This window comes from Emys orbicularis, chromosome 1, assembly GCF_028017835.1.
Source record: "Emys orbicularis isolate rEmyOrb1 chromosome 1, rEmyOrb1.hap1, whole genome shotgun sequence".
NCBI classification, from domain to species: Eukaryota; Metazoa; Chordata; order Testudines; family Emydidae; genus Emys; species Emys orbicularis.
In genome coordinates this window covers 118992037-119014161 of record NC_088683.1, presented here as the reverse complement: position 1 = coordinate 119014161, position 22125 = coordinate 118992037, and the positions used below count along the sequence as shown (strand labels likewise).

Below are 22125 nucleotides of genomic sequence, written 5' to 3'. Positions count from 1 at the left end.
CACTTCACCTCTCTGTGCCACAGAGTTGTTTGTAAAATGGAGATATTTACTTCCCCTCACACACCGGTCTTGTCTGTTTAGATTGTAATGGTGGTAGGGGCTCTGTACAGCACGTAGCACAATGGGGCTCTGAGCTCAGTTGGGGCCTCCAGGTGCTACTATAATACAAACAATAAGACGAGCCTGACAAGGATTCTGGTTTTTCCACTTCAGGAAAGAAATACTGTATGCCTGGCCTGGAAAGGACCTCTGGGTAGAGGAAGGCTACACTCCCTGTATCTACAGCAGGTTGGCTACGTGCACCTGGAGGTTGTAAGATGAGGAAGAGACCTCCATGAAAAGACAGGAGACCCAAATCAGAAGCCCAAGGTGGCAGTTGTTTTTGCTTTCACTTTCCATTTATATGAAAGAGCACGCCAGGAAGAGGAAATATTTTGTGGCGAATACATTTTGCAACATGCTGCTGTCTCATCCCCCACAGGCAGCCTTATTTATTCACCCCACTCATTCTGCTGGCCCCTTTTCCAGAAAGTGAAAGTCGAAGCTGAAGGAGAGAGAGAAGTGGATCCTTTCCAAGTGCTTTGAGTTCCGCAGTGGCTCAGGTAAAGGGATAGAGAGGAGTTTATAACAAAATCACTGTGAAGGGAGCGGGGGTGGGGGGCAGGGGAGAGGTAAGGTCCTTTCTAGGGACTGATGTGTGGGGATGTGACCTGATACAGTCAGTGGTGGGTGAGGCCATGATTGGTGAAGGCTGTTTTATGGCATGGGGCCTGTGTGGCCATGATGGGGGGGGGGGGGGGGTGGATTTTCAGTGAGGGCATGGCTCTATCTATCTCGCAGCTACTGTATGTGGGAAAGCCAAATATCTTGGGTTTTCTAACCACTTTCCAGACAAAACAATTTCTCCAAACACCCTTAACTTACTAGGGAAATAACCATAACAAACATGAAAGGGGAACTGTGTGTTAATGGAAAGCTCTCTCTGTGACTTCGATCACACACACAGTTTGTTTTGTTAACAGTTCTTGCAATGAATGCTGTGTGTGGTTGATGGGTTAGGTGAGTGCATCTCTAGGTCCCATGTACAGGAGCGGGCAGGCTTATTCCTTAAAGGGTGCTGCTTCACAGGCCAAAGCAAGACACCTTTCAAGGTAGGAGATCTCAAAGGGCTCCCTACGAGCATCAAAGCAGGGGACCTCACACCTGCCACAAGAGCAGGAAAACTCCACCCTCCTTAAACCCCGTTTCCAGTGATGAACGCCTCAAAATTAGGGGAGGGGGAGAGTTCCCTACACTCAGACCCTTATGGAAAAATCCTATGGAATGTAACAGGAATGAAACTAATACAGCTTTAGAGCAGGGATTCTCAACCTGGGGTTGCAGCCAACTTTGTCCTTCCATATAGCCAGATGGGAGGGGGAGGGTCCCCAGTATGGAAAAGTTTGAAAACCATTTTTCTGTAGAACTTAGTCTAAAAACCTATAGGAATTTAATGAAGAATGATCTCCTTTCTATAGGTTTTTTGAATCATCCTATAGATTTCTATAAGGTGGTCCCAAAAAAAACAACCTCCATGGATAAAATGTACTACTGCCTCTTACATTCTCCATAAGGGTGTAGGATACTTTGGACAGGGAGAGACGAACACAAAGGAAGGAAAATGGCCATGGAATGTGAAGGTTGCCCACTCTGGAAATAGTTGGTGTATATTTTAAAGCCCCAGCTGCTGGAGTCAGATGATCAGGGCAGCCACTGGGGCTTTCTACAGGGGTGCTGGGGACTGCACAGTAACTCTCCGTCTGCTGAGGTGTGCCAAGCCTGGATCCCTGGTACCAGGGTAGGCCACAACCCAGAGAGCACAGGGGAAAGTACCTGCAGCCCCTGAACACCCTGCTCTCTGTGCAAAAACCTGGTGCTGCATGGTACCTCCTCCTGCAGAGGGCTTGGGGAAGTGCCAGGGCCTACCCTCCTATTCCACAGCACTGACACTCTGACAGGCTTCCCAGCCCTGGCCTTGTGGTTGGGCATTGGGTCCCAGGCCCAGGGCCACTCACCCGGGTGTCTTGGGCATGGCTTGGACTGTAGGTGGCAGTTGCTGGGCCCCCTCCGTTGCCAGAAGTACTGGGGGGAGCTGGAATGCCCTTCTAGCCTGGTCCAGCACTGTCCCGGTGAGAATGTTAGTCTTCACTTACTTTTTCTCTCTAGTCCATATTGTGGCAAAGAAAAGCTAGAAGCAGCATAAAGGCTCAGAAACTAGCAAAGAAAAAAAAAAAGCACCAAAGAGTCCTGTGGCACCTTATAGACTAAAAGATGTTTTGGAGCATAAGCTTTCATGGGTGCGTCTGACGAAGTAGGTATTCACCCACGAAAGCTTATGCTCCAATACATCTGTTAGTCTATAAGGTGCCCCAGGACTTGTTGCTTTTTGCAGATCCAGACTACCACAGCAAGCGGGACGTGGCTTCTTTCCTCTTTGCTCACCTGTGCACGTGGGAAATTCCTGTGCACGGCTGAGTCGTGTCTTGCGGGCACAGTGCAGCCACCCGCCAGCCTGAAGCGTTTTTGGTCTGGCCGCTCTAGGAACGTCTCCCTTCCCCCCACAGCGGACAGCCATGAACCTGGCTCCGCTTCTCCGCTCCCTCAGCCCTTCCCTCCTCGCGGGGCAGCTCCGCTTGCTCTTGGCCCTTCGGCGGGGATCCCTTCCCCCTCCCAGCAACATGTTAGTGGGGCCTTGGCCTTTACCCAAGGTGTGTGCCTGCCTGATGGCTCGATGCCACAGTGATGGGCTCCCTGGCAAGCCCTGCTCGCGGCTCTGCGCTGTGTCCCCCTCTCCCCCCCGGCACGCGATGCAATTGTCCCTGGGTGGTAGGAAAATAGCCCCCTCCCCCGCACACACCGGCTTGGGACTCTCCAAGCCCCCCCCGTATTGCTATGGGCCTTGGCCCTAATTTCCTCCCCCCCGGTGTCCCCGTTGGGAGCAGTTGGCAGCCCCCCCGCAGCGATCCAGCCCTGGGCTGGGTCCCGCTCCCCTCCCCCAGCGCCAGGGGGCACGGCCGGGCCCCGCGCGGCGCCGGAGCACAAAGCGGCCGCTGTCTCTTTAAGCGGTTTGGAGGGAGAGCGGAGGAAGCTCCCCCCACTCGGCGGCTGCCGAGCTCTGCAGGCCGGGGCTGGGCGCGGACTCGGCGCGGGGCTGCGCGTTGCCCGGGCCCCGGAGCCGCGCGCGGTGAGTATCCCCCGGGCGCCCCCGCTCCAGAGCCGGCCCCGGAGCTCCGCCTGCATCCCCCCCCCTCCCCTGGGACCCGAGCCGGGCCGGAGCCACCGGGGCTCCGTCTGCGCGAGTGGCGGGGAGGCTCGCTGGGAAGCGGGGAATCCGGCTTGCAAGCTGCAGGCAGCGCCACAGGCTCACGGGGCTGCAGTGGCCCGGTGCCCTGGCGCCTTCCCGTGGCTGGGCTTCGCGCCTGAACCCCTCGCCATGGGGCGGGGCGGCCTGTGCGCTCGGCGGGGCGGGGCGGGCTTGGGCTCAAACCCCGGAGTGAGATGCCCGGAGTCTATATTGGAAGGTGGGTTTCAAACAGATCTTCCCCCAGGCGCCTCGTCCGCCCGCGCCCATTCCCCTCTCTCGCCCCGGTGCCACCTGCCTCCAAACCGGCCCCGGGCGCCAGGTATAACAAACGTGTATTTATTCTTGTCCCAGTCTGCTGCCACCCCCAGCACAGAGAGCGGCAGAAAGTGCTTGTAACCCTGCTGGAGCTATACCGTGGGGCTGGGCTGTGGGTTCCCGCCCATCGGCTGTTTTCCTGAGAGGGGTTTTAGCTCAGCCTCAAGTCACTGGCTTGATGCAGCATGGCAGGGTGAGGTTCTATGGAGGGCCCGTGTTAGGCAGGAGCTCAGACGAGGTGATCATCAAAATAGTTCCTCTGGCCTTAAAATGTACAAACACCAGTGCCCAGCCTGTGGGAATCCTTCACTAGTAAGGGTGCTGTGCTCCGCCTGTTGTAACGGCTAGGAAAGTACCAGCCCCTTCCATACCCATGATGTGCCTGTGTCCCGAGTAGCTGGCACAAGATATTTTTCAGGGTATGCATCCTGATTACAGGGCACCATGCTTTCAGGCTGGTGCCATGGCACGTTTCACAAACAGTAATGTTAATGTGAGTTAGTCAATTTAAAAAAAAGAGTGGGCTCACGGTCAGGGCCGGATTAACGCAGGGGCTTTAGGGGCTGCAGCCCTGGGCCTTGGGCTAAGGGGGGCCCCACAAAAATAAATCCATAATGATATACAATTCAGTGGTCACCAACCTGGCGATCGCAATCGACTGGGCGATCCTGGAGCCTCTGCCAGTCGATCGCGATCTCTGGGCCACTAAAAGTCCAGTGGCGCAGCAGGGCTCAGGCAAGCTGCCTGCATGCCATAGCCCCACGCCGCTCCCAGAAGCAGCCGGTTGCTGGCACGTCTCTGTAGCCCCTGGCTGGGGTGGGGAGGCAGCTCCGTGCGCTGCTCCCAGCACCAGCCAATGGGAGCTGCAGGGGCAGCACTTGCGGGCATGGGCAGCACTCGGAGACACGCTGTCCCCCTCCCCCCAGGGGCACGCAGAGATATGCCAGCAGCTGGCCACTTCCAGGAGTGGCGTGTGGCTATGGCAAGCAGGCAGCCTGCCTGAGCCCCGCTGTGCTGCCGGCCAGGAGCCACCTGTGGTAAGCGCTTCCCGACCGGAGCCTACACCTCGCATCCCCTCCCGCATCCCAACCCTCTGCCCCAGGTCAGAATCCCCTCCTGCACCCAAACTCCCTCCCAGACCCTGCACCACCTCCTGCACCCCAACCCCCTGCCCCAGGTCAGAATCCCCTCCTGCACCAAACTCCCTCCCAGAGCCCACACCCCTCACCCTCTCCTGCACCCCAACACTCTGCCCCAGCCTGGAGTCCCCTCCTGCACCCAAACTCCCTCTCAGAAAGAAACTAATATAATAGCTGTTCTAAGGTAAGAATTAGGCTATTTTGAATTAACTTAACTATATTCTGCATGTCTTAAGACTGAAATGTAACCACAGAACGGCTTTATGTTAATGAAAAGGCAAGTTTAGTATAGCGTTAATAGCCTCAAATCCATAATTGTGATCATTTTGTTTTAAATTAGGCAAAATACTTGTATACAGGGCCCCACAAAATCTAATAGCTCCGGGCCCACAGGTGGGTTAATCTGGCCCTGCTCATGGCCATGATCCTGTGGTTGGGTCAATGTGGGTGTGCTCCCTTTGAGATCAGTGGTGCTCAGCACCGGGTTTTGCCTGCCCATGTCCATCTGATTGCAGCTGTGGGAGCTTTGGTTCCTCCTCTTTCTTCTAGTCTTTTTCATTTCACTTCCATCTTCTTTCCCTGAAATTGTTAAAGCTTCTCTGTAAGGAGCCGTTTCTGTGTCTGACTTTTGCCTTCTTGTCTCTCTTGTGTTGAAAATTTTTCTCTCCTGGGATTGTTTTCCCTCTAATTTTCTTCTTTCTCTCTGCTCTATTTTTTCTTTCACTCAGCTCTTGTCATTTTTCTTTCCTTTCCTTTGTGTTTTCCAGTCTCTTACCTCCATTCTGGAAAATCTGTCTCCACCTATGCACGCTCTCCTCCATTCTCCCCTAGTCCTCCTCCCTACTGCTCCCAGTCTTCGCCTCTTCTCCCCCCCCCCCCATTATGCCTCCTGATCTTTTCCTCTCCATCTCTTTTCTTGAGCCTCAGTCAAACTGTCTTCTTTCTTCTTCACCCCTCTACGAGGGCCAGATTGCCTCTCTCCTGTTCAGCTTTGCTGGGATTGTCCCTGCAAGGCCCTTTGCTGCTGCCCTGGTGAGAGTTATACAGTGCTTCCCATAGCCTTCTTTCTGGTGTTCTCTGGGTAGGATCCTTGTGGAGGGAAGAGGAAGAAATTAATCCTGTAGCAAAACTAGGAAACTCCTTCCTGGTTGGTGGTTGACTGCTTCTGCCAAAGCTCCCGTTTCTGGATTTCCATGGCCATGGTTGCATTCAAGTTCACATCAGAGGAATCCAGGAATGGCACCTCCAATAAAAGAATAAAAATCAGACAGTCTGCAGGCTTGGAGCTTATGCTGTCACTTACTGGGTTTCCCTATACCAGGAGTTAAATGATTGCATAGTGCATCCCCATCACCATATTCAATCAGGGCACTTCTTTTTCCCCTCAGGGCCTGGCTTGCCCTGATGGATGGTAAATTCAGTTGTTTTTTTACTCACCAGGAGCAGCACACAGACACCGATGCTGCAATTACAATGATAAATAATACATTTGGGTGTGTCTGGATGGGGTTTGGGGAGGAGAGATGCTTGGTGTGGTGGAGGGTGACAGCAGGGCAGTGGGAGCAAGAGGTAATTGAGTGAGCAAGCTTTTTAGAGTGTGAATGGAGTATATGTAACTCTCCCTACATGAGCTGACAGTGGGTTTTGAACCTGGGACGGTCAAAGTACAAGAACCTACAGCTTGAGCTATAGGATGAGGTCCTCTACGTAGTGTTGTAGCAGACTCTTCTGTAACCTCTGTAGAGCCAATCAAAATGTTTTTTAACAGAAAATTACTTCTTTTGACAACAAGTTTTTGCAAAAGATGTCCTTCTTTGTTGAAAATGTTTTGGTTTCCTGCAGTCGATATTTCAAAAATTTCATCTGCCAGTTTTTCATCAAAAAATGAAGGAAAAAAACCACAAAGGAAAAAAAAAAACTTTCAATGGAAACAACAAAAAGTGTTTTTGTTTTTTGTTGTTGTTTTTGTATGGGAAAAGAAATAATATCCTGTCCAGCTCTCTACTGCTTAGGTGAAGGAGCTACTGGTGGGGCAGGGAGCACAAAGATCTACACTGTGCCAGCCTGGGTTATACAAATAGAGAGGGAATGTATTTTATAAAAAGATGTGTCCATAATAACTAAGTACCTACGTGATCTTTTGTAGCCCATTGTTGCCCAGCCTCCTATTTCCCCCACCTGTTGCCTGTAACTATCACTTGCTCCATCATGTCTACTGTTGTTGTTAATCATATTTATTATGCATAGGGACCAACCCAGAATGGGGCTCCGTTTTGCTCGGTGCTGTACAGTTTGCATCATCAGATTGCAAACTCTTTAGGGCAGGTTTTATGTTGTCATGTGGTGTGCAGTTTCTCACACACTGAACTCTACTCTGAGCTTAAAAGCACACACATGTTTAGGACTTAAGTGTGACTTGTACTGAAAAGTGACTATATAAAAACAGCACCTTCTCACTCCACTGATCCTGTCTGTGGATATAAATCTGTTGTATTTAGGAATAAAAATGATCTCCCCCCCCCCCCCTGCTTTTTACTTGAGTTAGCCCAGCTAGAGCCAGCACAACTGAGAGGGTGAATTGGTTTCTATTCCTCCTTGAGCATCATCAGGACAACTGTTCCAAGCAGTTTGGGAAGCCCACTGAAGGCAACTGGGGCTGCAGAGGTGTCACAAAGCCTTCAGAAACGCTGTTACTGGCAATGAGGCCTATTGTGCATAGGAATAGGGTAGCATCCATTTAAATAGTGTGTGAGGTCTCTAGTGTTGCTCACCATGTTCTGTTTTAGTAGCCTTCAGAAATCATCCTGCAGCAGCGTGTATGTATGTAGCTAGGCCTGGCATGTTTGTGTCTTTTTAGTAAGCATGGTTATTTGAGATCCAACTGTGCCCATGTTGTTTCCTCATATTGTTTACTTTTATGTAAACAGATGATGGTGCGTAAGAAAATGAACCCAGCTTGATTCTTGCATCTCAGAATGAGTTTTAAGGGCTGGTAGTTCAAATATTTTTTAAGAGAGTGAGCACATTTGATCTGGAATCAGCAAGACACAGAGCCAGGAACCACACAATACCATTTTTAGAGTCCTTTCCTGCACAGAATGGCACTTTAAAGTCACAGAATTGTATGTGACACTCTGAGTGCATGGTGCTATGCTGTACTGCAGTGGTGGGCAACCTGCGGCCCGTCAGGGTAATCCACTGGCGAGCTGCGAGACAGTTTGTTTACATTGACCGTCCGCAGGCATGGTTGCCCGCAGCTCCCAGTGGCCACGGTTCGCCGTTCCTGGCCAATGGGAGCGGTGGCCAGCACATCCCTGAAGCCCGCACCACTTCCCGCAGCTCCCACTGGCCGGGAACAGAGAACCGCGGCCACTGGGAGCTGCGGGCAGCCGGGCCTGTGGACAATCAATGTAAACAAACTGTCTCGCGGCCCGCCAGCAGATTATCCTGATGGGCTGCAGGTTGCCCACCACTGCTGTAGTGCATGCCTATGCGGAAGAGTAACAGCGTAACCATTAGCGCTCTGTATATGCAGTCAACCCAAGCATTGCTCTAGTGTCTGCATGAATAGCAGGTCACAGGTGTGAGATCATGGCCTCTGTAGGAATGTTCTGAGAGATTCCTACGCTCCCCACTTAGCTGTCAGAGTGAGCTAACCCCCAGCGGGGAGTCAGCTTGATGGGTGACTTCCTTTTCTCAAGTGAATTATGAACTGACTGCAAATGAGCTGTTTTTTCATTTCCATGTAATAGGTGTTTCCTCAGACAAGGATCTGAAATTGCTGACAAATGCAGCACTTGATGATGATGATGATTTCTTTGCATAGCACCTCCCACTGATTATCTCATGGACTGTGCCTTAATTGTCTGATAGGCTGTAAGGGATTTGGGGCAGGGGTAGTCTTGACCTTTGAGTCTTGCACAGAGCCAAGCACGTATTAATATTGTTTACAAGGAAGCTATCCTTAGAGCTTGAACTTAACTGCAAAATTCACACTGAAGTTTGAACGCCCTTAAGTTTGGGGAAGTTCAGCTCTAGAGTTTTGGTTTGGATTTGATTCTAGCTGTAACTTATTATTTTATTCATAAGCATGAGCAAGAGAAGACCAAGGAAACTGGAGGTCCTCTGCTTAGTGGGGAAGGAGAGCTAATAAAGGACGACATCAAGAAGGCTGAGGTATTTAATGCCTGTTTTGCTTCAGTCTTCACTAAAAAGGTAAATTGTGACCAGATACTTAACACAATTAACAACAAGGGGGAAGGAATGCAAGCCAGAATAGGGAAAGAACAAGTAAAAGAATATTTAGATAAATTAGATGTATTCAGGTCATCAGGGCCTGAAGAAATTCATTCTAGAGCACTTAAGGAATAAGCTGAAGCAATCTTGGAATTGTTAGCAATTATTTTTGAGAACTCATGGAGGACATGTGAGATCCCGAAGGACTAGAGAAGGGCATATACAGTATCTGTCTTTAAAAGGGGGAATAAAGAGGACCTGGAGAATTACGGACCAGTCAACCTAACTTTGATAACTGTAAAGATACTGGAATAAATTATTAAATAATCAATTTGTAAGCCTCTAAGATTACAAATAATAGCCAGTAGTCAAGAACAAATCATGCTATACCAACCAATATCCTTCTTTGACAAGGTTACTTGCATAATGTGGGGGGGTGTCTTATAGACTTACTAAAATCAAGATATAGCACGTCTTTTGTTGCTGTCCCACATTACATTCTCCTAAGCAAACCAGGGAAATGTTGTCTAGATGAAATCCCTGTAAGTGGGGGATACAAAAATGGTTGAAAGACCATACTCAAAGAATAGTTATCAATGGTTTGCTGTCAAGCTGGAGGGATATAGTGGGGTCCTGCAGGGGTCTGTCCGGGGTTCAGTACTAGTTTATATATTCATTCATGTCTTGGATAATGGAGTGGAGAGTATGCTTATCAAACTTGCATATGACGCCAAACTGGCAGGGATTGCAAGCACTTTGGAGGGCAGGATTAGAATTCAAAATGAGCTTGACAAACTGGAGAATTGGTCTGAAATCTACAAGATGAAATTCAGCGAAGACAAGTGTAACATACTACACTTAGGAAGGAAAATCAAATGCACAGCTACAAAATAAGGAACAACTGGCTAGGCAGTAGTACTGCAGGAGAGAGATCTGGGTGTTATAATGGATCACAAATTGAATATGAATCAACAATTTGATGCGGATGCAAAAAAAGGCTAATATTATTCCGGGGTCTATTAACAGGAGTGTCATATGTAAGACACCAGAAGTAATTGTCCTGCTCTACTCAACACTGGTGAGACCTCAGCTGGAGTACTGTCTCCAGTTCTGGGTGCTACACTTTAAGAAAGACGTGGACAAATTGGAGAGGGTCCAGAGGAGAGCAACAAAAATGATAGAAAGTTTAGTAAACCTGACCCATGAGAAAAGGTTTAAAAAATGGGCATGTTTAGTCTTGACTGAGGAGGGACCTGATGAGTCTTCAACTGTATTAAGGGCTGTTATAAAGAGGATGGTGATCAGTTCTCTGTGTCCACTGGAGGCAGGACAAGAAGTAATGGGCTTAATCGGCAGTAAGTGAGATTTAGGTTAGATATTAGGAAAAACTTTCTAACTATAAGAGTAGTGAAGTACTGGAATAGACTTGCAAGGGAGGTTGTGGAATCCCCATCATTGAAGGTTTCTAAGAACGGGTTAGACACACACCTGTCAGGGATGGTCTAGGTTTACTTGGTCCTGCTGCAGCACGGGGCTGAACTAGATGTCCTCTCAAGGTCCATTGCAGCCCTGCAATTCTCTGATTCTATGTATTTGCTTCAGAGTGTAGAGAGACAGTCGCTGCCCCCAAAATTTTTCAGTTGTGATTTGGACAAACATGACGTGAGAGAGAGTGGTTACGGGAAGGAGGGGCTAAAGATAAATCATCTATTGAGTCCTACAATGAACGTACAGTAGGATTTTGTGTCTGAAAATGATATTTTTTCGGGCTGGAGTTGGGGAAATGCTGCTGTGATATGGGATGCTGCTGTTCTCACTGGTGCCTTCCTACTCCAAGGACAGTGTGTAAACATGGTTCAGCATTGTACCCCACTCCAGGTCTTGCAGAGCGTGCCTAAGTTGCTTCCTCCACTCTTCCTGGGGTGCTCGCCGAACAGCACAGCAAAATTTCACAATGCTGTATGTGAACTCCCCTCTTTGCCCCACTTTCCAGGGCTCCTCCGAGAGTCTCCCTCTTTCTTCTTAGATTAGTCTGTGGCACCTTGAACTAATAAGAGCGTAGGCCTTTGGCACTTGCGTGAAGCTGTTCCTGAGCCCAGTGGTAAGAGCTGCCTTGGGCAATGAGTCCTGTTCTAGACTCAGCTACCTGGTCTCTCCAGTTCCTCTCCCTAGGCCTGATCCAACACAAATTGAAGTAATTGGAGAGCCCCTTTGACAACAATGGACCCTGGATCCAGCCCGATGTGAACAGGAGGAGGAGGCTACAGGTATCAGTAAGACACCAAAATGTTTCCACTCTCACTAAAACAGGCCACTCTCATTATGGTTTTAAATCATTTTCCCCTGTAGGACCCCCTGCTTCCCTTCACCCCAGAACCTACAATCAAAGCCTTTACCCAGCCTCAGGTGAGATGCTAAGGGGCATCTGATTCTGTGGATGCGTAAGTGTCTGCAAGCTTCACCTTGTGCCGTATTTCCGACCCCTGGAACAAGCAGACCTATAGACAGTTCCTGACACTGCCCACGCTACAGTTACCTAGGGCACTCACCCTCACTGTACCTGGACTGCCCATGTAGCACAACCCAATGGGCTGCCCAGTCTAGTGTCACATCTGTTCGGTCTCTAATTTTTAAGGGGGGAAATGTATTTTAGGTAAATCTGCCCCTGAGATCTTGGAGTGACGGTTTTGGGGAGATACATTGTACCCTCTGACGACAAATTCCTTTGGGCACTGTAGCTGCTAATCTAGTGCTTCCCAGCTGGGCTGCCTTTGCTGAAGCAAGTCCACGTGGGACAGCTGATCACAGAGCTTTGGGGTTTCACATCCATTTTCTGGGCCCTACAGTGCTCAGAAGCTGTTTGCATTTCCTGACACTGACAAGTCGAATCTGAAAGTGAAATGCCATCTGGGTCTTTTATGTACAGTCATGTTTCCTCCCTAGTGAACCTAGACTTTGGATTACCACGTCATTCTCTGCCTCTTAGTTGGAGGAGGGGGGGAGCTGCTTCCCCTAAGTCTGTAGCAATGTCAGCTGGAATATAGGGAGGGAGGGGGAAGTAGTGTGTGTTATGTTGTGTAACTGTATGAAAATCTGCCTGTTGCCATAGCCATAATAGATGCAGATTCTAGGAAGATGCTCCTCAAAAACCCAACCAAGTAATCCCCTGCATCAGACAGCAAACCTCCTGAGTCAATTCTTTGGAAACCAGAGATTTCCCTCTGTTTGTAAATTCTTGTCTAAAGCAGTTTGAAAGAGATGCTTTCCCCTCTTCTTGCCCCCCCCCCCCCCCGAGAAGGCATAAGTCAAGAGAGACAGCTAAATAGTCAAGACTGTCAAAAGTCACTAGTGATTTTGGATGACTCAATTTTTGGGTGCCCAACTTGAGGCACTTTAAAGAGGCCTGATTTTCCAGGAAGTGCTGAGCACCCACCCTCTGAAAATCAGGGCCCTTTATGGTATGTCAAGTCATGCTCCCAAAATTATTTATCACTCTTGATAATTTTGGCCTTTGAATTTATTTGGTATCCATTTGTTAAACTTTTTTTGTGGGGGAGTGCGGGGGGATTGTTGCAAAACAGGAGTAGAGACAGGACAGCAAGGCGCTGGATTATCCTACCGCACAGTACATTCAGGCTAAACATAGGGCCAATCTTTCTTTTTCCATGTATGGAACATCTTGTTGACTTGTCCATACTAATAGATCATTTCCTACCTGAAGGAAGTGGGTGTGTTAGCTCTTAGGAGGTTTATAATTATACTGCGTTAGTATTTGGGAAAAGTCCAATGGAAACATTTAAAATGAAAGCTCATGTTTCAAAGAAGCTGCCAGATGTGGAGATGACTGGTCTGGAAACATGAACACAGCCTGCAGTGTGACTTCTGTGAAGTCTTGTCTCTGTGTTCATGCCTGAAACCCCTCTGCTTGTTCAGTCTGTGGTGAATGATTCTGACTCTAGACAGGCGGGCAGGTCCAGTTTGAATAATTCTGGTGACCAACTGGCTGGAGTTTGGTTCTCTTGATAGGGAATTACTACACACTCTGAACTGTGGAGAAGCTGATTAGGCCTCTGCGAGCTTAATTTTAGTAGGCTGCTCTGATCCTATCCTCCTAAAAACATTCTCTCTCCTAACATAGGCGCTTTGGATGATCCAGATTGTTTCAGCATTCAGATGTTCACATTATGAGCTAAGCATACCAGACTTTTTCTACAGCTGTTCCTTTAGAAAGCATTCCAGATATCTCTAGTGTTTCTGTATGGATCTGGGCCAGATATTCTTTCCCAGATATACTATGATCTGATGGTAACCTAAGCCAGAGGGCATGGCTGCTAGGAATAGCAGACTGTTGGCCTAGCTCTTCTGGCAAAATCTCCCTTCTGGTTCTGATAAGTGCCCTGGGGACTGTAAGTCTCCAGAGTCAGGCAAGGAGGACCTTAGTTTCACACCTTCTCCGGGTCTGGTGGTCTCCTGCTCTGACTGTGGACAAGTGGTGATACGGAATAGAATCCCTCAGACTTTTCCAGCCCAGAGCTTCCAAGAGACCCTTGGTGACAGTAGACAACTTTTCTGGGTAAATGTGCAAGAGAACCCATAGGCTGCCAAGACTAAAATAGAGTGTGTGCCTGGAGTTAAAGCAGGCTTGAGAGAGAGGATTTGCCAAAACTTTTTTTTAAAATGTGGAATGTTCTCCCAAATGGCCCAGTGAATAAAGCATATCACTGGGGTTTAGGAGATCTGGGTTCTGTTCCCAGCTAAGTCACCTGCTATGACCTCAAGTCACTTGCTGTACTTTTTGGTGCCTCAGTTTACCCATCTGTAAAATGAGGATAATGATGCCTAGCCATCTTTTGAATCTCTGAGGTGTGCGTATGAAAAATGCAGTGTTTAGTGGCCTGAATTTCAAAAGTTGTGGGTACCTGTAGCTCCCTTTGTAGCGAATGGGAGCTGGGGTGCTCAATATCACTATATTTCAAGCCAATAACTGTAATATTAACCAGATTGCAGCAATCCATTGACACAATGTGGAACTCGTTGTTAAGGGATGTGAAGGCCAAAACTATAACAGGGTTCAAAAAAGAACTAGATAAGTTCATGTAGGATAGGTCCGTCAATTGTTATTAGCCAAGATGATCGGGGATGCAACCCCATGCTCTGTGTGACTCTACCTTCTGATTGCCAGAAGCGGTGAGTGGGCGATGGGATGGATCACTGATGATTACCTGTTCTGTTCATTCCTTCGGAAGCCCCTGGCATTGGCCACTGTCGGAAGACAGGATAGTGGGCTAGATGGACCTTTGGTCTGACCCAGTATGGCTGCTTTTATGTTCTTAATGTCACAAAGCAACACAGGTGCAAATATGCAGAATAATTGCCTCTGCCCACACTCCACATATCCTTTACCTCCTGGCTTCTAGGCTGGGGGTGGCCTGTCTCTGTTCCTTCCTCTTTCCTCTCTTTCCTTAAGCTGGGATCAAATCCTTTTCTTTGGGATCATTGGTCCTAGACTGGTGCTTGGCAAAGTCTGATGGCCTTATAGGCACTATATTAGTTTGCCTATGTGTTCTTCTATCAGTAGCAGGCTCAGAGAGGGGGGGACCAAATAAACACCAATGTCACTCCATTTATGAAAATAACTGCCTCAATATTGTTGTGCTTCATTAAACCACTAGCTGCATCTGTGAGACTTAAATAAAAGTTATATGCACCTCTGCTGTGATCTAGGGCCCTGCATAGGACTATTCTTTAATTCCACTCCCGTTATTATGGCAGCAGGTCCTATGGAACCCGTGGGATCCCAGACCCACTACAGGGCTCTACATAAGTCCCACACAGGGCTCTACCTTGATCCTTTCTCCCTGCAAAGTCTGAGGTGCCCTGGCTGCAAAGGCTGCACCTCTTTCCACATTCAAAAGGTTCCCTATGAAGTGAACTTAAGCAAAATATCAGACTTGAGCCAAGATTTGAAAAAAGAGGTACCTAAAATTAGGCTCCTACGTCCACATTTAGGCATCTAGAGATGGGATTTTCAAAAATGCCGACTTGACTTAGGAGCTTGTGGTCTTTATGTAAATTTGAATTTTCTTGTGGGGGTGGGGGAGAAGTCTGATATTTTCTCCTGATTATTTTGGGCCATTGTGGCGCCTCTTGAACATGGGACAGTGACTGCTTCCGACAGCCAGAGCAGCGTGGCACTCCAGTGCCTTGGTGATGTGAGTCCTCTTGGGATGGATGGCGTTGAGTTTGCTGATGTTGATGTGCATGTGTGTATATATCTGGAGTAGTCCCTGATGTTAGTTAGAAGTCCATGGAATAAAGAACCTGTTAGCTCTACAGTGCTGTTGCTCACTCCGAATTCCGGCATGTAATACTTTGGCAATGAGGATGGCTATGCTCCCACTTACTTTTCTCCTCTCCTCTGCAATCTGTCTTGCCCTGATGGCTGAGTCTATGGTGCTTGTTATGTAAACCACTTTTCATATGTTTAAGGATTGCTTTCGGGGTCCCAGCGAGTAGGGCTCCAGAGAGATGGGGTCTCTTCTTGGCTTTGCCGCTGACCTTCTAGGTGACTTTGGGCAAGTCACTTAATAATAATATATGGAGATATACCTATCTCATAGAACTGGAAGGGACCCTGAAAGGTCATCAAGTCCAGCCGCCTGCCTTCACTAGCAGGACCAAGTACTGATTTTGCCCCAGATCCCTAAGTGGCCCCCTCAAGGATTGAACTCACAACCCTGGGTTTAGCAGGCCAATGATCAAACCACTGAGCTATCCCTCCCCCCCCGTGTTTCCCCCATTTATAAAATGGGGGTGATGATACTTCCCGTTCTCCCTAAAGAACTTTAAGGTTTAGAGATGAAAAGTGCTAGATAAGAGTTAAGTTTCATTCTTGTTAAGGATGGCGACATCCCTGTTGCCAGGCAGCGAGCTTAGCTGTGAGGCTGTTTGGCAATGGAAGGCCAATGTACACTTCATGCACTTCCCCTTCCTGATGACTTAGGCCTGGTCTACACTAACCCCCAAATTCGAACTAAGGTACGCAACTTCAGCTACGTGAATAACCTAGCTGAAGTCGACATACCTTAGTTCGAACTTACCGCGGTTCAGACGCGGTCCACACGCGGCAGGCAGGCTCCCCGTCACTCCTCTCGCCGAGCTGGAGTACCGCAGTCGACGGTGAGCGCTTCCGGGATCGATTTATCGCGTCCAGACCAGACGCGATAAATCGAACCCGGAACTTCGATTGCCAGCCGTCGAACTACCGCGGTAGTGTAGACCTGGCCTAAGAGGCTATTGCAGTTTCAGTTCTAGAGAACTTCTTCATGCGGAAGTGAAAGAGGCTATAGAAAGATAAGCATCTTGACAGTGCACAAAAAAAGCAGCTGATGTTCCTGACTGATACATTGTTTCTATCCAGGGGATCGTTTCTCTGTTTGTATGTGTTGTAGCTCAGATGTTCCCTCTACAAACTGCTCTAAATTACCCATACCATGCATGCATGAGTTTCTACTGCTGGAAAGTGTAGTTGTTTGGCTAGAAAAAGAACCTGGTATAGCTGAGCTAAAATAATTGCTGACAAGATTGAAGATCATATATGGCCAATTAATTCTCTAATAGTGCAATCTGCAGACCTGCATAGGAAGAGTGGGTGAAATGCTGGTGAATAGATATACAGCTCATGAGACAGATTCTGTGCTGAGCGTTTTAAGAGATGCAGCACAGAAGGTGTGGCCCTGGAGTAGAGTGGATGAAAGTGGCTTTGTATGACTGTTTTTAACAGTCTACATTCCGGGCTGCTGCAAAGCTCTGGGGAAATACTTTAATTGCGGGCAAGCTTCCCCAGGGCTGCCTATGGGTTGCACAGCAGCTGAGAACTTCTATAGCTCTCAGCATTGTGCTACTTTCCTTCTGTTTTGCTGGGGCTGCAAGGGGAGCAGCATAGGGGCCACTTACGACCTTTCATTTGCAGCTCTTTCACACTATCAGAGCCCAAGACAGAATTGGGCCCCATGTATCTCATAAGCACCTCCCTTATGATTTCATCGTGTCTACTGCACGTGTCCAGTTGCACAGCACAGTTCATTACACAAAGGAGGTTCTCAATGTGGTTAGGCAGGACACTTGGCCACAGTTCTTATTCCTGAATTGGTGTGTGTGAGGTTACTGTGTAGATAACTGTGGTTCACCTCACTCCCTTCATTACTGCTTTGCTGTGTTGCTATAGGCAGCCTGCACCGTCAGCTATACGCTGCTGGATTTAGAGCCTAAACTGCTCCACACTTATACAAAGGAAATAATCTTCTGCACTTCAAAATGCACTGGGGAGCACTTAAAAGTACCGACACTGCACAGAGCTGCTGAAAAACAGGAGACTTGGTCCTTGCCCTGCAAAAATTGCATTCCAAACCGATGCTAACACCCTGGGAGACCCAGAGAGAGCTCCTATTAGAGCTGTTTGTGTTAAATATCATGGTGACAACTGTACACCTGCAGAATTCTGTATTGTGGAAACTGCCACCTGGATTCACGCAATGGACCTTGCATCTTTCTAAAACAACAGGTTGTTGCTGGATGCATTTCTTCCTCAATCTTATGTAGGGATCATATTTATTTAACACACACGCTCCCTCAAGTTTCTATGGCACATGGCACTGAGTCAGGCCACAGGGCTGGGCAACCCCGTAGGAGGTGGGGAATAAAATAACACTGGGGATGTGGCCTTTGTGCAGCAGAGATTGATAATTGCTTTTGTTTGTGATGGAAGCTGCCAGGGGTTACAAGCTAAAACCAACTGTTTGTGTGGCTTGATGGGAGTGTAATAAGGCAGCTCTGGCAGCCATCTGTTGCCAGGAGGAGGTAAGTGTCACTGTTTTGGATGTCTAGAGCTCCTATATCACAAGGTCCCATCATCCAAGGTTCGCTAGGTTCTTACAAGTGTTGTAGCTATCAGTAACTCTAGTTGTGTTACATACCTTTACTGTCGTGAATCTGCACTTAGTGCTTTCCAGGGGACCATGATTTTGAAAGACCAGTATGGGATCCAGTGTTGTTTGGGTGAATATAGGGCCTGATCCTATTCCCACTGAAGCTAACTGCAAAACTCCCGTTGACTTAAACGATGCAGGATGCAGTCCTTATTGTGCAGAGACAGCCCAGCACAACATGAAGAAATGGCCGGACTTGTGCCTAAAGATTTAGGCAAGGCTGGTTTGCAAGTGATTTTTTTCCAACTGCTGCTTTAGACAGAGGCATATCTTTTGAAGCGTGTGAGGCCTGATCTGCACCAGATTGTAGCAGTCGCTCACATGTCCACATCACCAAAAATATGTCCACCTTCTAGTCTTTTCTGGGAGTTACCTGCTGATGTTGCCGAGTTTATTCCCAAGTCATGCCACGGTTGTGAGCCATAATTACCTGGTAACTAGCTTTCTCTGGACAATACTGCTCAGTCTCATTTTGAAGAACTGATTGCTAAGCAGTTTTGGAATCATCTCTGTTCTGTGTTTGTACAGCACCTAGCACAACAGGTCTGTGATTGGGGCTGCTAGGCACTACAGGAAAAACAGAAGCCTGGCACTTCCCTTGTTCTACACTGTTTCCCTGCACTGCCAACTACAGATGCTTTAGACTCTGGGCTAGGAGCAGAGCTCACGCAGATCCTGGAATGTATGTCTGAAAGAACAGCGATATGTTTTTGCAAGGGTGCTAACCGAGGCTGAATGGATATGCTTGATTTTTATACATTGGGACTCTAGCAGTGGGGCTTCAAAGGGAAATGGCTCCAGCCTACCAACCTGCAGTCACAGGCAGCACTAGACAAGCTGCTCGTAAGTGAACTGAGACCTGGTTTAAGACTCCCAATTCTGCATTTAAATTAACAAGATGAGTTTTTAAAGGCGCCATGGAGGGGGAGGGAGTGAAGACCAAAAGGGACTAAAGTGACTGACTTTTAAATGCCCCCTGCCTCTCAGAAGCAATTTGTGGCCTCTGGCCGTTTTAAATTCACTTGTTTAAATAAATAATTGGGAGTATTGAATTGCTCCCAGTGGGGATTTATTTTCAGTAGAAAGTGAATTGAAACTTCACTGTTATTCCGCAAACTGCTTCTTAAGGGCAGGCAGGCAGGCTTGGGGAGTGGGGCCTAATGAGCTCAGGTTTCCTAAATAAAAGGAGTAATATAATCATATAATAAATCAACATCCAAAGCAGAAAGGGAGTTTATGGCCTTTTCCATACTGTTTTTTCATATTTTTCTACCACAAACTGGTTTCCATAGTGCAAGGATGAAAAACAATTAAAAGTCTCTTTAAAAGTTTAAATACATCTAAAACTAATGATCTGGGCCAAGATTTTCAAGTGTTTACTGACTCTTCATGGCTCCATTTTTTTTTTTTTAGGGGTCCAATCTGAGACTCCTTAAAGGGGCCTGATTTTTCAAAAAGTGCTGATCACCACCCTCTGAAAATCAGACCCCTTTAAGCTATCTCAAGTGGGGTGCCCAATAATTGAGGCACTCCATCACTAATCACTTTTAAAAATCTTGGCCCTAAACTCTAATAGCAGTAAGCCACTTGAGAGTGCATTAGATAATTGGTCCACACCTTGGGTCATCCGAAACATATGTGAGGTGTGTTCTGATAGACTAGTAACGAAGACCCCTAGAGTGGCTTATTGTTATATTAAGTATTTTTTCTTAGGCTACCTTTACATGCTGAGCTAGGAGTGCGATTCCCAGCTTGCATACACAGGTACTCATGCTAGCTTGATGGAGAGCTAGCATGAGTATGAGTAGTAGTGCAACCACGGTAGCATGGGCAGTGGCAGCACAACTGAGCCATCTTGAGTACATATCCACAGGGTTCAGGCGAGGTTGCACTTGGCATGACTGAGCAGTGCTGCCACTGCCCATGCTACCACAGCTACACTACTGTTTATACTCATGCTAGCTCTCATCTAATCACCACAGTATGCGTACATGAGCTGGAAATGGCAACCCTAGGATATGGTGAGTCATGTTCAAACAATGTCAGAGCTGTTATGCACTTATATTATTTCTGCCCCTCATTGTGAAATTCATATAGAAGGAGAAGTTTATCTAAAACAATTATTCAAACGTTTCAAATGGTTCCTTAAGGCATTTGAATAAGTTGGAGTACAATGTGTATGTCATGGTGGGGGAAACATGGTGATGAGAGTTAGTTAGCTGTCGCTGGAACATATTAAGAGTATGTGTTCATACTAGTGAGACTCTGGATTACAAGCCTGTTTTTTGAAATACCTGGAATAAAGCAGTTGTTTAGTTCTTTCCTAGCTACATTATGTAAGACATGGGAGGTAATTGTCCTGCTCTCCTCAGTGCTGGTGAGGCCTCAGCTGGAGTACTGTGTCCAGTTCTGATTGCCACACTTTAAGAAAGATGTGGCAAAATTGGAGCGAGTCCAGAGGAGAGCAACGGAAATGATGATAGGTTTAGAAAACCGGACGTCTGAGGAAAGGCTGAAAGAATTGAACATGTTTAGTTTAGAGAACAGGAGGCTGAGGGGGGGATACAAGTCTTCACATACCTAAATGGTGGTTATAAAGAGGATGGTGATTAATTGTCCATCAAGGGTAGGATAACTAGTAATCATCTTAGTTTGTAGCAAGGGAGATTTAGATTAGCTATTAGGAAACCCTTTCTAACTATAAGGGTGGGTAAGCTCTGGAATAGGCTTCCAAGGGAGGTTGTGGAATCCCCATCATTGAAGAGTTTTATGAATAGGTTGGACAAACATCTGTCAGGGATGGTCTAGCTTTACTAGGTCCTACCCCTCCAAAGGGGGATGGACTAGATGACCTATTGAGGTCCTTTCCAGCCCTGTATTTCTGTGCCTGTATAACCATGCACCAGCCAGCTTCTCAGGGAGCAGGGACCACAGCAGAGTTACAGATAATAGCATTTATGTTTTGCTGAATGTATTATTTTTATTAATATATAAGAACACATATGAAGATAAATGTGACACCCATGCTTTTAAAACACATCATTTGGATTACACTTTTGCTTTCCCCCCACAATTCAACTCCACTATGGTTTTTAACTGTTTCCACTATCTTGCAGAACACCAGATGTAGAAATTGCTTGATACCACTTGAAAGCTGAGATTCTCCCTCTGATGTAGGGTGGTTTTTATGTGTGGACAGGAATCAGGTTACGGGCAACAGCTGAGTAAGAGGCCAGGTTACTTCTGCAGTGAAGACAAGCCTTATGGTGAATAGGCAGTCACACAGGACTTCCTTTCCATATTCTTAGCTTAAACCACAACACCCCCCCCCCCCCAAAATAAAACCCTATCATGATTGTGCAGTGTACATTAAAGTTGAGAGAATGTTTAGGGACATTAATTATAGACTTTTTAGCATGGCACTATTAACTTTAGCCCTTTAGTAGTGGGGTGGGCCATCATTGGAGGAGAATATATACAAGTCTTCCTTCACTTTAAAAAAAAGAGGTGTGTTCTTATCTCAAGTTAACTAACACGAAGTAAAATCCTCATGAAGATTATGCAATTTGTAGTTTCCACACAAATTAGCGAGTCAAATTAAAGACTATGGGGGAGCCCAGGGTTTACCTCTACCTGCTAGCTTGTGTGAAAACTACAAACTGCCTTGTCTTCACTAGGATTTTACCTCAAGTTAACAACATGCTTTTTTGTACTGAAGACAAGGCCTAAGAAAAGGGTGATCAAACAACCTGGGTCTCGAAAATAGAATTAGGGTGCCCCCAGAATAGCTCACTTATCACTCTGTCCCAGGTTTACCAATGGTTCCCTCAAAACAGCCCACTTATTAACCAACCTGTTTTCCTAAGGTCTGGGTCTCCAGGGTGGCTAAGGAAATACCTGGAGGACACGGTTACAACCTTCTGATAAATGATTGGCACAAAACAGTGTTCTTTCCAAAACCCGGCACCTTTTTATTGGTGCAGATTCCCTTATAGCAATTCAAAGAGCATCCCAAACCATATTGCCTTGTGGTTCGAAATGTTCCTAAGTGGCTGCACCCTGTTTCCGATGGCCAGTCTGCTGCAGGTTGCTGACAGCAATGGAT

The 22125-nt window shown here is 47.3% G+C and overlaps 2 protein-coding genes across 3 annotated transcripts in view; one reads left to right on the top strand and one right to left on the bottom strand.

Annotated features, from left to right (window-relative positions):
* The first annotated feature begins 442 nt into the window (after positions 1-442).
* The window catches only part of BID (BH3 interacting domain death agonist), a 33390-nt gene continuing 11707 nt past the window's right edge, over positions 443-22125 (top strand). Inside the window, exon 1 of one of the 2 annotated variants that reach the window (XM_065423643.1) lies at positions 443-602. The gene's annotated coding sequence lies outside the window, so the exon portion shown is untranslated. Of the gene's footprint in view, positions 603-3175; positions 3224-22125 lie in introns of those variants that run through there. The other variant, XM_065423644.1, reaches the window with a different exon arrangement.
* The window catches only part of BCL2L13 (BCL2 like 13), a 94393-nt gene continuing 93458 nt past the window's right edge, over positions 21191-22125 (bottom strand). The window contains exon 9 of the mRNA XM_065423640.1: positions 21191-21263. Coding sequence (XP_065279712.1) covers positions 21223-21263 — 41 coding nt within the window. The 3' untranslated portion in view covers positions 21191-21222. The remainder of the gene's footprint in view (positions 21264-22125) is intronic.